The sequence below is a fragment of the Phoenix dactylifera genome, chromosome 1 (genome assembly GCF_051530095.1).
Source record: "Phoenix dactylifera cultivar Ajwa chromosome 1, Ajwa_hap1_PhDact_Kaust_v1.1, whole genome shotgun sequence".
In the NCBI taxonomy this organism is placed as follows: domain Eukaryota; kingdom Viridiplantae; phylum Streptophyta; class Magnoliopsida; order Arecales; family Arecaceae; genus Phoenix; species Phoenix dactylifera.
Genome location: NC_143190.1, coordinates 12184711 through 12200346, shown reverse-complemented (window position 1 = coordinate 12200346; position 15636 = coordinate 12184711). Strand labels below are relative to the sequence as shown.

Sequence of the window (15636 nt, the reverse complement as noted above, 5' to 3'; positions counted from 1 at the left end):
CTTAGAGAGGTCATACGCTTTAATTGTTGCGTAAGCTTAATGCCTGGGGAGGCCATACGTATCGATTGTTGGCAAGGACAGGGCACGATTCGTGAGAGAACACGATAATGGCGGTCTGCCGCTCGAATGCTTCCTAGTCGGAGGAGCCGCTTGGGCACTTTCAAGCCCTTAAGTCGGGATCCATTCGGCCGCCCCTTGCTCGGAGGAATGCCCGATCACCTCCTGCTCGGAGGGGGCGGTCGTCGCCCCCTGCTCGGAGGGGGCGCTCGGTTGCCTCCTGCTCGGAGGGAGCGCTCGGTTGCCTCCGTTCGGATGGATGCTTGGCTGTCTCCTGCTCAGACACGACTTTTTCCCTCCAACAGTACCATTTCGAGAGATTCAGGGAACGAACAACAGATGTTAAAATCTAATTACACAATTAAAATCCAGAGAAAAGATTGGAGATCCGAAAGGAAAACCGGCTGCGAGGAGAGGATAAATGCGGCACGGTGGGATACGTACAGGACGGGGGCAAGTCCGACGACGACGGCAGAGTCATAGGAGCGGCGATAGGAAGAGCTGAGGCGGAGCTTCACGAAGCGCTTCGCAAGGGATCGGAACCGCTCGTTATGTTATCTTCTTGGGCCACCGCAGAGGCAAGGGCAGCATCCCAGCACCGCCGTCAATTCCTCCTCGTGCTCCTCCGCCGCCGCTTACGGCGGTGCGTTCGTCGACGGAGGGGCCGGAGGAGAGTACAAGGCGGGAGCTCGTCATCGCCATCATCTCCCTCATAAAAGAAGTACACCAATTTGCCAAGAAGGGAAAACACGCACATAAAATATTCATTATTTTTGTGACTGGGTGCTGTAATCAAGAAGAGTTTTGGAAGTCAAGTCTGATTTTGTTTGCCTTTTTTGTAATAGCACACTGCAACGTCTTTAAGATCGAAGAGGAAACTGCTTTGGTGACCAATTTATGGCAACCAAATCTTGAAGCCAGATATTGAGCAATTTTTTCATTGATTTTGCCCACGTCACGAGGATCAAAAAACGTTGTGCCGCATCATATTTTGCAATGTTGCGACGCATAAGCTAATTTGCTAAGGGTTAAAAATGAAAAGACTTATATCTTGTTAAAACTGATGCAAATATCAGTAAAAAAAGAGGAGTCGATGGTATAACCCAACATTAGTAAAAAAAAATTTAGTCATATTACATTTTTTTTCATTTTTTTATTTTAAATGATGGCACAAAAGCCTACATTGCCAATTGCAGCAAGATGACCAAAGAATGTCATAATACATCATAAATGTCATCCTCGTAGGTTCTCGGTATTTATAATTATATGGTGACGGTGATATTCTTTTTATTTCTTCCTAATATGTGTTGTATAGACAATTGTTAATGTAATTCCACCATTCTTCACCAGCTATATGACCTTCATGTTCCAACATCTCCAAACTAGTAGAAAGAAAACAGTCAGTCATACTTGTCTGTGGTTCCAACCGGGTGGGATTAAGAAGCTAGATGGCAGATCCATCATAAGTTTCTGTCAGACCAAACTACCTTATGATCCCTTAAACCAAATTCATCTTCATCTTTGAAAATTAACTATCAGCCAGTCTCTAAATCCAGCATATCTTATAGCTTAAAAAAAAAAACAACAGCATGCCTTGCAGGCTTGGAAGCAGTAAATAAATGTAATGCATCAGCATGTCTATGAGAAAAATAGCCAACATGAGTGCCTGCCAATTGAGCCTATATATTCAGAATAAGCCTTGTTATCAAGGATATCGGCTCAACAGACGAAGAGAATCATCAGGACAAAAATGAATTAGGCATCGGTCGAGCTCTTCAACTACTCATAGAGAACTAGAGAGAGAGGGGAGAGAGAATGGTGGCGTAACTTATGGACAACTATCAGATTGGTTATTCAGTAGTTGCGCATGAATGACATCAGGAATCATGCTAGAGACTGATGGAAACATGTACAGTTTTGCGTCTATTGTGTCACTGATCCAAGAAAAAAAAACAAAATCAGAAAACGCTTTCATATTTATAGTGCAAGTCCATTAGAAAGTACATGCAGCATTCCAGTGACAATGCATAAAACAGTGAGGGATGCTTTTATTATCTCTGTGATGTGGGCATTGCCAGTGACACCCCCTGGCTTGGTGAATCCTTCCACTGTTGAGTCACCGTTTTGATCTGAGTGTAGAACTGCACGCCTGCCTTGCCTGTCAATTTGATCATATATGCAAGCGTGAACTTGTTAGAGATCCTAGATGTGCATCTACTTCTGAAAAACTGTAAATTAACATCTAAATTACATGTGCACAGGAAATGGTCGCACCGTAAAAATTTAGATCTCCAGCAAAAGAAGCCTTGGATCCGGTGAAGGAGAAGAATGGCAGTGGCACTGGAATCGGCACATTAATGCCAACCTTCACATATACAATTCTCATGTAAGAAATTTGCAAATGCTAAAGATAACTTTTCTCATGGTAACAAACAAGACAAGCGCTTGCAACATACTTTAGGGACAAGTCCCGACTTTATACAGTAGCATGTTTCACAATTTTAAAGCAATCATTTTGTAGTTTTGCTTTTTTTTCTTACATCAAAAAAAAAAAAAAAAAAAACTTTCAAGCTATTAACCATTGCTTTAAAATTTCCATACTTGTAACTATTATGTGAATATTTAGCATTTTTTTATCAGTTTCTGACTTTGTGGAAAGGTTTGCTTTAGTTCTACTCCACAATGGCGTTCAAATGTTTGTCTAGCACAGCTTACCTGGCCAGCCTCAATATCATTCTGAAATTTTCTTGCAGAATCACCTGACGTAGTAAATATGGAAGCTCCATTCCCATACCTGAGTTATCAAGGTAGAATGGATCTGTTAATAAAAACCAACATAATCACAAGTCAAAGCATCAGTTGGGGTGGGGGTGGGTGGGGGGAAGATTACTTGTTACTATTGACTGTATGGATAGCCTCTTGTAGACTGTCAGCCTATTGATAGAATAAGATTAGAAATGACAAATAAGGAAAAGATTTAAAGCGCACCAATGTTGGGCATACCTGCATCAAAAGGAGAACTGGTCCAAAAATTTCCTCCTGTTAATTTCCAGAAACATTACCATCAAATATTACTCCAATGATTAATACCAATGAAATGATGTCATATTATACTTGGAAGAGCATGGGGTCCAACTACTTGAATGCCACCACAATATTAAGTACAGAATTTTCTAAACCCAGTCTGATGCATATTCATTATTAGAAAATGAGAGAATGGTGAAGGTGTAAACCTTATACCTTATAACACTCCATATGACTTGTAACATCAGCCAGAATGGTAGGACCGACAAAGTTCCCATCTGCATAACCAGGAACCTACACATGACCAAAATGACTGACATTAATATTGTACATATGGAAGCAAATTGCTGATTCCACTTTTAGTTCCACAAATAAGTAGATGCAATACTACCACTAAAACAGCAACAACTACTAGTCCGTTAACCACTTCTCAAAGCCATAGTAAAAATACAAAGCTCCTCAGTTGCATCATAATGGACCAATTGTATTGCAAAATGCAAGAAAGAAAGTAGTTAGAATATCATTTATGAAATTATATAGAAACAACAGATCTTGTTGCTCACTATATATAGATATATTCAGTTTACTGATAGTTATACAAGACATTGACAATAGCAATAGACAGAAAAGAGCTAACATCTAAGCAAATCCCGAAATTACCTCTAATCCTTCTTAAGGTTAAAAATATCACCCGAAAATTAAATGAGACTTCCTGTTACTACCTTTCTGTGATGTAATATATCAATATCTTAATGCCAATGCGGTTTCCAAATTTCTATGGTTAAACCTTCAACAGTTGCAGCATCAATAGAAATAAAATTCAATTAATCACGGAAAACACGTAATAAGTTGAATATGCTACTGAAAACAAGATTAAATGTTGAAAAGATCAGCATGCTGGGTCCAAGTAGTTACCACAATGTCCCTGCCATCAAGCACAACTCTAGCCCCAATTTCAATGCCACCTTGGATCAATCTGCAAATGCGGTCCTTAGCCTGTTGAACAGAAGCAAGTCAAAAGATACAAGAAACAAAAATGTCAAGAGAAATGCAAGGTCCATAAGACCACTGAAGATAAAGTAAATCTAGCACACAACTAGCCAATGAAGAATCACTGAGAGAACAAAGCAAACAAACATAGTACATAATCATAGTTTGCTGATGCAAAATAGAACATATCATTCAAGTTATAGACCAAAAATTCAGCAAAATATTTGATGGCTCGAAGAATATGATTTGAGAATAATATTAATCAAAGCATGACCACAATAACAAGCCTTATCATAACAATACCGTAAACTTTCTCTAGAACCTTCTCACAATTCCGTTCCAGTTATCTTAGCTCTTCTTCTCTTTTCAAGGCTTTAAACACATAGCCAAGCCACCCTTTTTTTTTTTAGGTCCTGTTTACCATCTGTTATATCCAGTTTTAATCCCTCCTTTCAAGGCACAACACATCACATTCATATCATCATCTTCATGGTGCCTGTTTAATGTATTCATCTTCAATGCCCATTTATAACTCATCCACATTAACAGCCTTAACTTGTTTATAGGCATCTTTTTCCTCTGAGAAGAATGTCACAGTGACATTGATCCAAAAGCATATTCCACTCTATCCACCCAACAGTAATTTCCAACCAAAAAAACATGCAAATCATGCTTCTCCTCTTCAGTAATTAGTGATTTAGAGTTGAAACAACAAATTTGTAACAACACAAGAATTCCAAAATGAGAGGCAGTACATTGTTGTTTACAATTCTGAGTCGCAGCATGCTCTTTTTCTCCCTCACACAACATGGAAAGGATTTCCATATCCTCCACGATTGGGTGAGTGATCTACCTCATTGTTGCCAGCATGTCATCTCTAACTAAACAATTTACTGTCAATGACACAATCAGCATGGATCTGTAAGTAGGTTAATAGTTTGGCAGATATTTTTTAATTTGAAAGCAGCATTTATATAATGCAATGACGATAAAATAACATGGGAACTTTCTCAGGACAACAAGGCATCCTAACATGGCCATCAAACTTGTTGAAGCAGAATGTTTGGCTTCAATTTGCAATCTGTGGTTGAAATTAATCCAAAACTGAGGCAAATGAAAAGAGTCTGAAAAAGTTCTCCATTTTACAGAAAAACTTATGTGATTCTTTGCCTGGCCCATGTATAAAGACATAAATGACTCAATATAGACGAGATAGCTTGCTGTCAATTGCTTGATTGCATAGTATCAATTGATGGCCAGACTTACTACATGACAACTTGTGTATAATTATCTATCCATAAAATAACAAGCTCAATATTCTTATAAACCACACCTGTCTACTGATCACTGGACCAAGGTCTGTCCCAGGCTGAATTCCTGCATTTACCTTCAGTGCTTTGGCACGTTTAATAAGTTCGTCCTCCCTGAAAATATTAATGCTAGTAAGAAGTGACATCTTCAACTAATCAAACTCTAAATGCTTCAGCACTTGGGACATATATAGACTTCTACCATTATATTCAATACCAAAATACATAAGAATGCAGCATAATTATCGCAAAAAACTTTTAATCAAATAAATTTTACCATGGTTTTGAGCCTCCAACAAAAACTACAGTACTGAGTGCCATGCACCTTTGCCCCGCAGCACCAAAACCAGCAGCAACCAACGCATCTAAAGTAGCATCTACAGTTGCATCAGGCATGATGATTGCATGGTTCTTTGCACCCATGTTTGACTGAAGAAAGGCAACTAATCAATAGCACATGTATCTGATATGTATTATATGTGGCAAGCACTAACCGAAAATGTTTAGCAGGAAAAATAATTGATCGCATTCTTTTCAGATAAAGAAACCAGTTTACCTGAACACGTTTTCCCTTAGCAGAAGCTCTGGCATATATATGCATCCCAGCCTATAAATGAAGTCAAAATAAGTCTGATATGGATAAAAAACCTGGAATATCAAACATCATGCCCCTTAATCCACTTACATTTACATCTATAAGGACCATCTAAACAACAACAAACTTGTGTCAACAAATTTCTATATCAAATTAGATCAACAACATTTCCGCCCTAATCTGGTTGATAATTTATCCCATGCAAAAGTAAATTAGGTCTAATGTCCACTATCAATAAATAAAATGTTTAGGCCTAGCAAATGGTTAACTTACCGTGTTTGAACCAACAAATGATATAGCCTTAATGTCTTCATCATCGCAGATATTATTAACTACGTCCTGTCCAGATTTAAGATATGTCAGAAGTTAAACAATTAGCCCAGGGTGGATAAACAACAAATTAACTCGGCAGGAAATATATAAATATCTTGAAAGGAATGCCTATCAAATCTCAACAGTAATTGTATCAGTTGCATAAGGTGCAGTTGATACAAGAGTTGATAAATATACTATTCAAAGTACATGCTAAACAATGGATAAATGTCATATTCCCTGTATATTAATTGAATTTGTTTAACATGGCTAGGAGAAATCTAACATAAGTGAATCCCCAAGCAACTCTGCAGAGATGGTGCTTCTCTGATTTCCAGAGCCTGATGGGTATATTTCTGAAAGTAGACAAGTGCCATAATAGAATGGTAACATTTGAATTACATATTTTAAAGCCTAAAAACAGTATTACAGTGCAAAATATGCAAGTTGCTAAAGCAATCCTTACATTGGTACCATGAACCACATTTAAGACTCCATCAGGTAAACCAGCCTCCATTGCTAGCTCTGCAAGCATCATGGCTGCCCCTGAAAGAAGAACAACACAATGATTTAACCTCATGTAACAGTTTCTGTTTAATTTCATTTTCTGTGTATCAACTCATTTTTCATTTTTTAAAAAAAAAATATATACACACACATTTTATGCAAATAGTTTACAAGCCTTAATGATAATTACAGAAGATACACAGATAACCTTTTATGACTTCCAATTCAAGATAACATATTCAACTTCGCTTTGCTTCAACATGAGAAAAAATTTTAAAAAAAATTACGATGTTCAGCACTTGCATTTGAAGCTAAAACTTAAAAACTATTGATGATGAACTTTAAACTGTGAATTACTATCAAATTCGTAAATTCTGGATTTAGCTCCACCTATTTTCAGTCAGTGGATGTTAAATATGAACCAGAAGCCCAATTTAAATGAACATCTCACTTCTCATTGACTTGGAACATGAGATTTCTTATTATTTTGCAGCACATGTCAGAGAAACCAGAACTTCTTTTTTTGGTAGGAGCTGGAACTTTTCAGGACTGACGTTAATAGGAGATGATCAACCTTTGATGCAATCAATCAGCTCATGGAATGGATTTTTCCCCTTTCCTGGGGGTTGGGGGGGGTGCAGGGTATTTTAAAGAATACATGCAGCATAGAATAACAAATTAACTCACAAATTAAGCAACGACAGCTTCCAAATAAGAAGTGTACTGTCTGCTTTCCATTAAAAATGTGAAGTGTGGGGCAGCACATTGTGATTATCTTCATCTAATTGGTGATGAAGATGAATGCTCATGATACAAAATGAGCATCAGAAGACACTCCAGCAAAATTCAACATTTTGATCTTTCAGATTTCAGTGTAGAGGGCAAGATCATGTGCGTAGCCAGAAATTTTTTGTGGGGGATCACTAGTGTGTTGCATGTACTAGGCATGTGAGTAGCCTGTAAATTCCATCGCACTATACGATAAGAGTGGGTTCATGTCGAGGATAGAGCATGTGTGCATGGAAAAGTGCAAATGGAAAAAACAATAATAAATAAACAAGTCCCTTCAATCATGTAGAAACAAAGATCTTATGGGAATATTTCAAATTGTGAAGTCAACATTCCTAAGAGAGTATTACCGCTAAGCCTTGCACTTATAATAGTAGAGGTCAATAAACAACAAATTTAAATCAAAATAGTTCCTATCAATTTAGCAATGGACGACACACTTTTCTTTTAAGAATGCATACACTTATTTTTTTTGTTAATGGATTCATATTGGGTACGACCTTTAAATTTGGAAGAAATGCTTGGTTGGTTCAAAAGGTTCACTTAAAACCGTAAGTTCAACTATACAAACAGAAGCAAGGAGGGTGGGTATACAAGAGTGCGCTCAAGTTATCTTATCTTGCAGGCCTTGTGTTTGCCATTATTAAGCTTTTAGCTCATGTGTGTAAAATAAGACATAATTGTCTATAACACAAAAATCCAAAAATGATTGGGCTGGTGTAAAATAAGACATAATCATCTATGACTGAAGGTTGGAAATTAACTTCCCCTAAAATACAAATTTTATTGATGCAACTCTGTAGGTTTCTTCACAATAAACCCTTTCGAGAGGGTTGCACGCACAGATTCCATACTCCAAAAAATATTCACTGTGCCAAGCAAGTTCTTTGTCCACAAAAGAATTAATTCTTTGACCATTTTTTTTCTCAAATAAGTCGACAAGTTCTTTAATTTATCTTGCACCAGCACTCAAATACCAAATCTATTGCATCATCAAAGTCTTTACTCCCAGTGCAGGAGGGGCATTTTGTCTGAACCTAGAAGCTAGACAAGGGAGTCTTGGGGCTTGACATGGGAGTTGATGAGGAGGGGGCACACCTAGCACGTGTCTCTGAACTGAAAGGGTTGCAAGTATTTCTCCCCAGCTTTGGGGAGGGGATGGGTGACGTGCCCCCAGGGCCCCCACCCTCTCCCGTCCCTCCACCCCTAAGTGATTTCCCAGACCTCGAAAAGTTGGAACTAAAGTTTAAGATTAAATAAAATTTATTTTTCTTGTTGTTATTTCTATAGTGGCCATATATGATACCCATAAGAAGTCTGCATGCAAAGTTACATAGGACTGTGTTATATGCATCTTCTATGTCATTAATAACATAATACTATTGCTCTATTTATACACCAACAAACTATTAATAACAGAATAGGATGGGTCACCTGGATCTTTCTCTGATGGCTTTAGAATGAAGGTGTTGCCAGACGTAACTGCGATAGGGAACATCTGCATACAATAATTGATAGGAAAAAATATATTTTTATAAAGCAGATCCAAAACAAAAGAGTTCAGCTTTCTTAAAGGAGATATGTAACAAACAATCTAGATGTGTCTTGTTAAACAAATCTCGCATGCTGCAGATCGATCAGTAAAATATGTACCGATGCATGGACCTCATTATAAAAAAAAAAAGAAAAGAAAAGAAAAGGAAAAAGAAAAGATACTTGAAAAGGGTCAATGTAGGCATACCCATAATGGAATCATCGCAGGAAAATTGAACGGACATATCCCTGCACACACGCCAAGAGGCTCCCTAATGCTATATGTATCAATACCAGTTGAAACATTGGAAACGAACTCGCCCATCTCAAGAGTAGCCATTCCACAAGCATGCTCCACCACCTCTGCAAGAGCAAACACGCAAGTGTTATTGACTGACCTCTTCTAATAACTAAATCAACAAATCTTACCTACAACTTCAATGACTAAAATCTACGCTAAAGTCCACAATTTCTGGACGCTGCATAGCTAGATTAGCCATATATATCGACTCAAGCATCAAATTAGCTTCAAGACTAAATCAAGATGGAGACTTTATTAATCTTAAACTGACCTAAGCCACGAAAAACATCACCCTGGGCATCCTTGAGCGTCTTTCCTTGTTCAGTGGTAATATTCAAGGCAAGCTTATCCTGAGACAAGCACCATCATTGCACCCCGAAGTCCCAGCATTAGAGAGATAAAAACACAGCTAAACCCCCAGTTATATAAATCTACAACACTCTCACCATGTCCCTCCGGATGAGTTCTTGGAGCTTGAACATGATCCGCTGCCTCGCGGTGACGGGTGTGTTCCTCCATTTTGGGAAAGCACTCTTCGCTGCACTCACTGCAGCTTTGAACTCCTCGTTAGTAATTAGCGGAACCCTAGAGACCACCTCTTGCGTAGCCTACCATCGTGAACAGAAATCAATCAATCAATACTATAAATGGAACAACCGAACAGTTATTCAGTGGAAGCAATAGAGGGATTTCGGATCATACTGGGTTTATGACATCGATCAAAGCTTCAGATTGGGATTCCAAGAATTCCCCCCCGATGAGATTCCGCACTCTTGGCTGCCATTCGATATCAAATCATATCTTCTTTTTCCCAACAAAAAAAGGCAAGCTTGTGCACATAAAGATCAAAAGAAAGCTCTAGAATTTGACTGGAGAGCTGAATCTAACACTCACAGGAGGGGCCCCGTGACTCGGAGACTCTGCGGCCGAGGTCGAGAAGCGGAGGATACCGAGGGTGGCGGCCGGCGATCTCCATGGCCGGAAAGCAGTAGCTACAACAGTAGAGAGAAAGAGGGATCGAGTTAGAGAAAAGAAATAGGGTTAGAGTTTGGGAGGAGGAGGTGAGACCACTACCTCGGTGGAGCGACGACCGTAACATCTTCACGAAGAAGAAGACAATGGTTGAGGGCGAGCTCTTTGGATATAAAACGGAAGGGCTCTTTCGGTATTTACCTTATATGGCTGTGATGTCAAACAGCGAACAGAGTTTTTCGTCCGACGTGTCCCTTCTGATGGGACCCATATTATTGTGTACTGGACCCAGTGCCAGTAGTTGATTGCCATGTCATCCAAGCAGGGTTTGGTGCTGTTTTTGTTGAGATAGCTGAATTATGGATTGAGCCAGGTAATTCTCGGGTGTCGAATTATCAAAAAAGAATGTAACTAAAAGATGAAATTACCAAAAAAGGAATGTTACCAGAAGAAACCTTACCAAAAAAAACGAATGTATCCAATAAAATTTACCAAAAAGGAAGAATAAGTTAATCAAAATTGTACATTGAATTACTAAAATGTTACAAAATAATAATAATTGGACTACGTATTTTATATTATTTTTTTATAATAAATTTAATGATTTTAAAATTAATATATATCATCTAAATTGAAGACTCATATATTTGATTTATAATATAAAAAAAGCCTATAAACCAAAATTCAACCATTTTGGCAACTCTAAATCTATGCACCAAGTGAGTTAAAAAAAAAAAAAAAAAACTTGAACCATATCAAATGTGTTAGCATACTAAGAATAAATTAAAAATATATTTATTGATCACGGCCTATAGATTTTAAACTAAAGATAGATTTAAATTTACTAAGTTATGATTATTAAATTATAGTAAAATATAATACCTAACTACCAAAAATGTTCATATATACCCGCCTACTTGATATTTATAGTAAAGACTACCAAAATATATAAATATCTATTTATATGTATTTTTTAAGTAGGATTTTCTATCCTCGACCATCACGGTACTCACGGGGGCTATAATTGAGTATCCGAACCAAGTTTGGGATAGGAAATCCTACTTCAAGCATTTGAATGGTCTGGAACAGAGCCAAACTGAGTTCTAACCTAGCAAAATTTTAAAAGAGTAGACAAAGTGACTTTAGTTGGGCTCTTGCTCAACCCACCTTCATCAAGCCAAATGGCCGTAAAAATCCCTTGCAAGTTTAGCAACACAAAAGATAAGACACATCATTTCTGACATCAATTTATCATATCCACCAAATCTTTTTTGATAATGAATCTAAGTAACATGTACACTTAGAGATCCTATCTCGATCAAGTCAAATGAAAATAGAAAATCTTTTTTTTTTAATGCCAGCTATAATAACAAAGTAAACTGATTTGTTATTCGAGATTACGAGGCACCTTCTCATTTTTTAGCTTTGCTAGCCTTGATATATCTATCAAAATAACAATCACCACTAATACAATATGTGGATATAGGTAAGTCGACAGCCACGAAGAAATTTAGATTTCCAATACAGTTCATTGCAAGCCAATCGATCAGTTGTTCCCCCTCACAACACGTGTGGAAAGCGGTGCAGCCCCTAGCATACTTTGTACCAAGATCAGCCTCTTGAGTCCTTTCATTACACACACACACATATATAGAGACTGCAGTCCAACGACACACACACATATATATAGAGACAGCAGTCCAACCACACATACACACACACACAATATATATATATATATAGACAGCAGTCCAACCATATAGCCAAATATATACCTTTACGCTCTTGCTCGGCAACTCTATCAAACTAAAAATATGGGACACCCTCGAGTGCCTGCAAACAATCTGACCCCTTAGGCCAACCATAATGCTCATTTACACCTTCATGCCATAGTATAAACTCTTCCAAAAAATGTGCCACAATTCACTATCTCTAGGTTGATTCCATGGCTTTGCCCCCACGAGCCAAGTACTGCTCACTTAAATCTCATAATTTCCAGCAAAGTACTTCCATGCCACAATATATCCACTATACTGTCGATCCACAAGCCACAATGTTATGCTTCGAAAATACACAGATCAAACTTACATTACACGACCATGCAATGTCATGGCTATATATAAGACTATGGGAACACCATCCTGTAGTCGCCCAACCAAACCATCAAGCTAACATGCCCTGCATCCCATCAAGGAGAGGGTAGATCATGCACATGCAAGCCCTCCCGAGATTCACCATCCAGCTCCTCCACAAGCTCTCGTGCTACGATCTCGATCTTGCATCTTGGGTATGCCTTCCCATCCATACCCATATCGCTCAATAATATTCATGGCATGTTCGCACATCACTGCACTCTATCCTGATGATGAAGGCCCATGACCGTACCTTTCTAGCATTCTTTTTCATGGCCTACTCGCACATCACTGCACATTGTCGTGGCGCTAACATCCGAGTCTACCTACGAAATTGTTAGCAATATATCATCTAAATAATTTAAATATATATATATATATTATATTCGACATCGAAATAAATTTATTATGGTACAAAAAAATTCTATTCTTGCACAAAATAAATCTATTTATTTAATAAATTTAAATCACAAAATTGTAAATTCTCCGGATCTACTAATATTAAATTTAAAATAAAAGTTTGAGGAAATAGCCTGATTGAAGGCAGGTCGAAGCGTGTATACGTTGTCCCAAAGAAGTCTTTGTCCCCACGTACGGATCTCCCGGCAATCCTCCTTAGAGATACGACGACCCTAAACTTCTTCTTTGATACGTTTCGGAAGAAGCCAAATCGAATCCGATCGAACTTGCAGATCCAGCGAAGAACGAAATAAAAGGAATAAAATAAACTTTGCTGAATAAAATTGCAAAAATAAAAATCAGAAGTGGCTAAGAGGAGGAAGAACTTTTCTCCATAATTTTTTCAGTATTTTTTTCTATTTTTTTCGTGTACCGAAAGGAGGAAAAACAAGGGATATATATAGGATTTTTAGCAGGGGCTTTATTGTAATTTTTGCAGATACGTCCGCGGTCTTCTTGTGGCCAGCGGACGCTGGCATGCATCGGCTTTCCGCGGATGCAGTTCCAGCGCCCGCAGACGCTGGCAACGGCATGCACTAGCGGGCACCAGTGCCCGCTGGCGCGCGCCCACGTGAGTCCCAGCGGACGCCAATGAACGTCCGCTAGCAAACGCGCATGCGGTCCGAGACACTGCGTGCGCATTAATTTTGCATTAATTTTTCCGACACAAAATTGTTTCAACCTTTGAGCTATACTATTCCTACACAAACCTCTTAGCGGTCCTTAATCCTTGGTTCAACTCCATGACACAATACCTGACTAATATTCCTTCATCCGCCCTTGTGGTCCATAATTGATCGCCCTTGCGCATCCCCATAAGATATGGCCCCCTATAATGCTCATGAGACTTTCCTTCAAGGAAGGACAAAGCCTTGCCCCATTAGTCCCACATTGCCTCTACACTCTACCACAAAGATCAAGAATGCATTGGCAGCCGAACAACTCCTGCAACAACTCAGGATCTCACCCAAAATGGCTAGCCAGAAGTTATTATTTGGTTTCTTGATCCTGTATAAGTACCTAAAATCTATCCAACGAATAACTGATGTGAGACTAAACACACGCCCGCATGGGTCCTCACAACTCCCCAATGTCAAATCTCGCGAAAATCCTCTTCACATAATATGGCTAGCACATCCAACCAACATTGCCCGAGCAGCATCGCATGAGACCATCTAGGCGTAGCACCACCTTATCTCGCAATTTTGCCATAGTGGCTCCTACCTATAGGTTTGGGGACTTGGGAGTGCTTCCAAAGCACTGCGCCCCTCCTCGAATCCATGAAGAATCCTTAAGCATCCACATATACCTTGGTGGTTTATCCCAAATATCAAGCTTTCTGTGTCCATGATACATGTGACAGCCATGGCTAACCATTGCTTCTCTCAACACCCCAACAAGGTATCCACATGTGGGAAAATTTATCATAATCAAAACAGATTGAAAACATACTTACCTGTTGTAGATCGGATTGTATTACTAGCCATAAGCATAATTACATAATTGAAAAATGCTTGTTGATCACAACTCAAGAACTCCTTTTGTCAGAAAAAATATAGAGAAAAATTACTCTTCTTCTGTTTTTTTCTTTATACATTGTTCTCCCCTTTCTCTTATTATTTTTTTGTTTTGCAACTGCCCATATATATAGAGACAGAAATTAACTATCTTTAGTAATTATGAGATATCCAATATGTGCCATTGAAAGGTTGTTTTTTTTCAAATAAAGTGGATCGGGTCAACCCATCATGGGCGGATTAATCCAACTCTAAAAACCAATACCACCTGATGGCAACCTCAGGAATTCCAAAGTATCGAGGAGTATGGCGTCTTTTGGCAGATCCAAGATTCTCTACTGCACCGTGCCTTGTCCACGCTGGCACCCTCTACAACATGCCTGCAGCCATGTCCATAACTATATGTCACGGAGGAGAGGAGTATGACAAATAGTAGATGCAGAGATCTTCTAAAGTCATACATGAGTTGCCTTGAAATGATTCCCAGCCATGGTAAATTGATCTTGGGATATTGTACCTCCTAAATCCAGTACATAATGTTTGATCAATGCGATTCCTTGATATAAAGCCGGCACCAGTAGAATCAACAATAGACCAATCAAAAATTCGCTTTAACCACAGGAAGAGGAGAGGATAGCCAAGATACGATAAGAGGAATATTGGATCGGATCAAAGAGCATTTATGACCCCATTAGGAAGATATGCATCTTTATCCATGAACATGCTTTTTTTTTTTTTTTCTAAAGAAAAAAAGGTAAGAGAAGGAAGGGATAAGTTCACCCTTGCGTAACAGTTTTTACTGGCCTCCGTTTTTACCCATGCTTTTTTTTCATCGGTGAGTCCGGCTCAGCTTCACCAGCATCATTTATTCATGGCCTTCAAGTCAACTCCTTAATTTTTGGCGGCCATGCAACGCTCTCTTTCTTCGTACGTTCCTTCCCACAAAGAGCGAAACGGATATTTAAATTAATGCACCAGAGGGGAAGTAAATATTGTTCCTGCCCGAAGTCAGACCAGGAGAAAGAGTCGTACCCTGTCTTTTTAAAAAACAATTCCCCATGGCAAATGAGCTTGGCTAATTTACTGCCAGGGCCCGTTCTTTTCCAGAAAAGCCACCAAGTTGATGCGTCACGCAGCT

The 15636-nt window shown here is 38.7% G+C and overlaps 2 protein-coding genes across 8 annotated transcripts in view; both read right to left on the bottom strand.

Annotated features, from left to right (window-relative positions):
* LOC148715055 (uncharacterized) overlaps positions 1-643 on the bottom strand; it is a 30945-nt gene extending 30302 nt beyond the window's left edge. For all 4 annotated transcript variants that reach the window (XM_088720918.2, XM_088720919.2, XM_088720916.2 and 1 more), the window contains exon 1: positions 502-643. The gene's annotated coding sequence lies outside the window, so the exon portion shown is untranslated. The remainder of the gene's footprint in view (positions 1-501) is intronic.
* Positions 644-1885: 1242 nt separating this feature from the next.
* ALDH6B2 (aldehyde dehydrogenase 6B2) lies at positions 1886-10558 on the bottom strand. 4 transcript variants are annotated; one of them, XM_008795838.4, is made up of 19 exons: positions 10493-10558; positions 10313-10410; positions 10121-10195; positions 9865-10026; positions 9690-9768; positions 9326-9480; positions 9019-9082; positions 6755-6834; positions 6250-6315; positions 5938-5988; positions 5659-5810; positions 5405-5495; positions 3997-4077; positions 3298-3375; positions 3061-3096; positions 2948-2991; positions 2773-2851; positions 2332-2422; positions 1886-2215 (listed from the first exon to the last, which is right to left on the bottom strand). In XM_008795838.4, the coding sequence occupies exons 1-19, from the start codon at positions 10515-10517 to the stop codon at positions 2109-2111; spliced, it is 1614 nt and encodes a 537-aa protein (XP_008794060.2). In that variant the 5' UTR covers positions 10518-10558; the 3' UTR covers positions 1886-2108. The 4 variants fall into 4 exon arrangements, 2 of the variants coding, with proteins under 2 accessions (XP_008794060.2, XP_038990447.2); XM_039134519.3 differs by having other exon boundaries at positions 10490-10542; XR_015979828.2 differs by lacking the exon at positions 2948-2991 and having other exon boundaries at positions 10493-10557.
* Positions 10559-15636: the final 5078 nt, after the last annotated feature.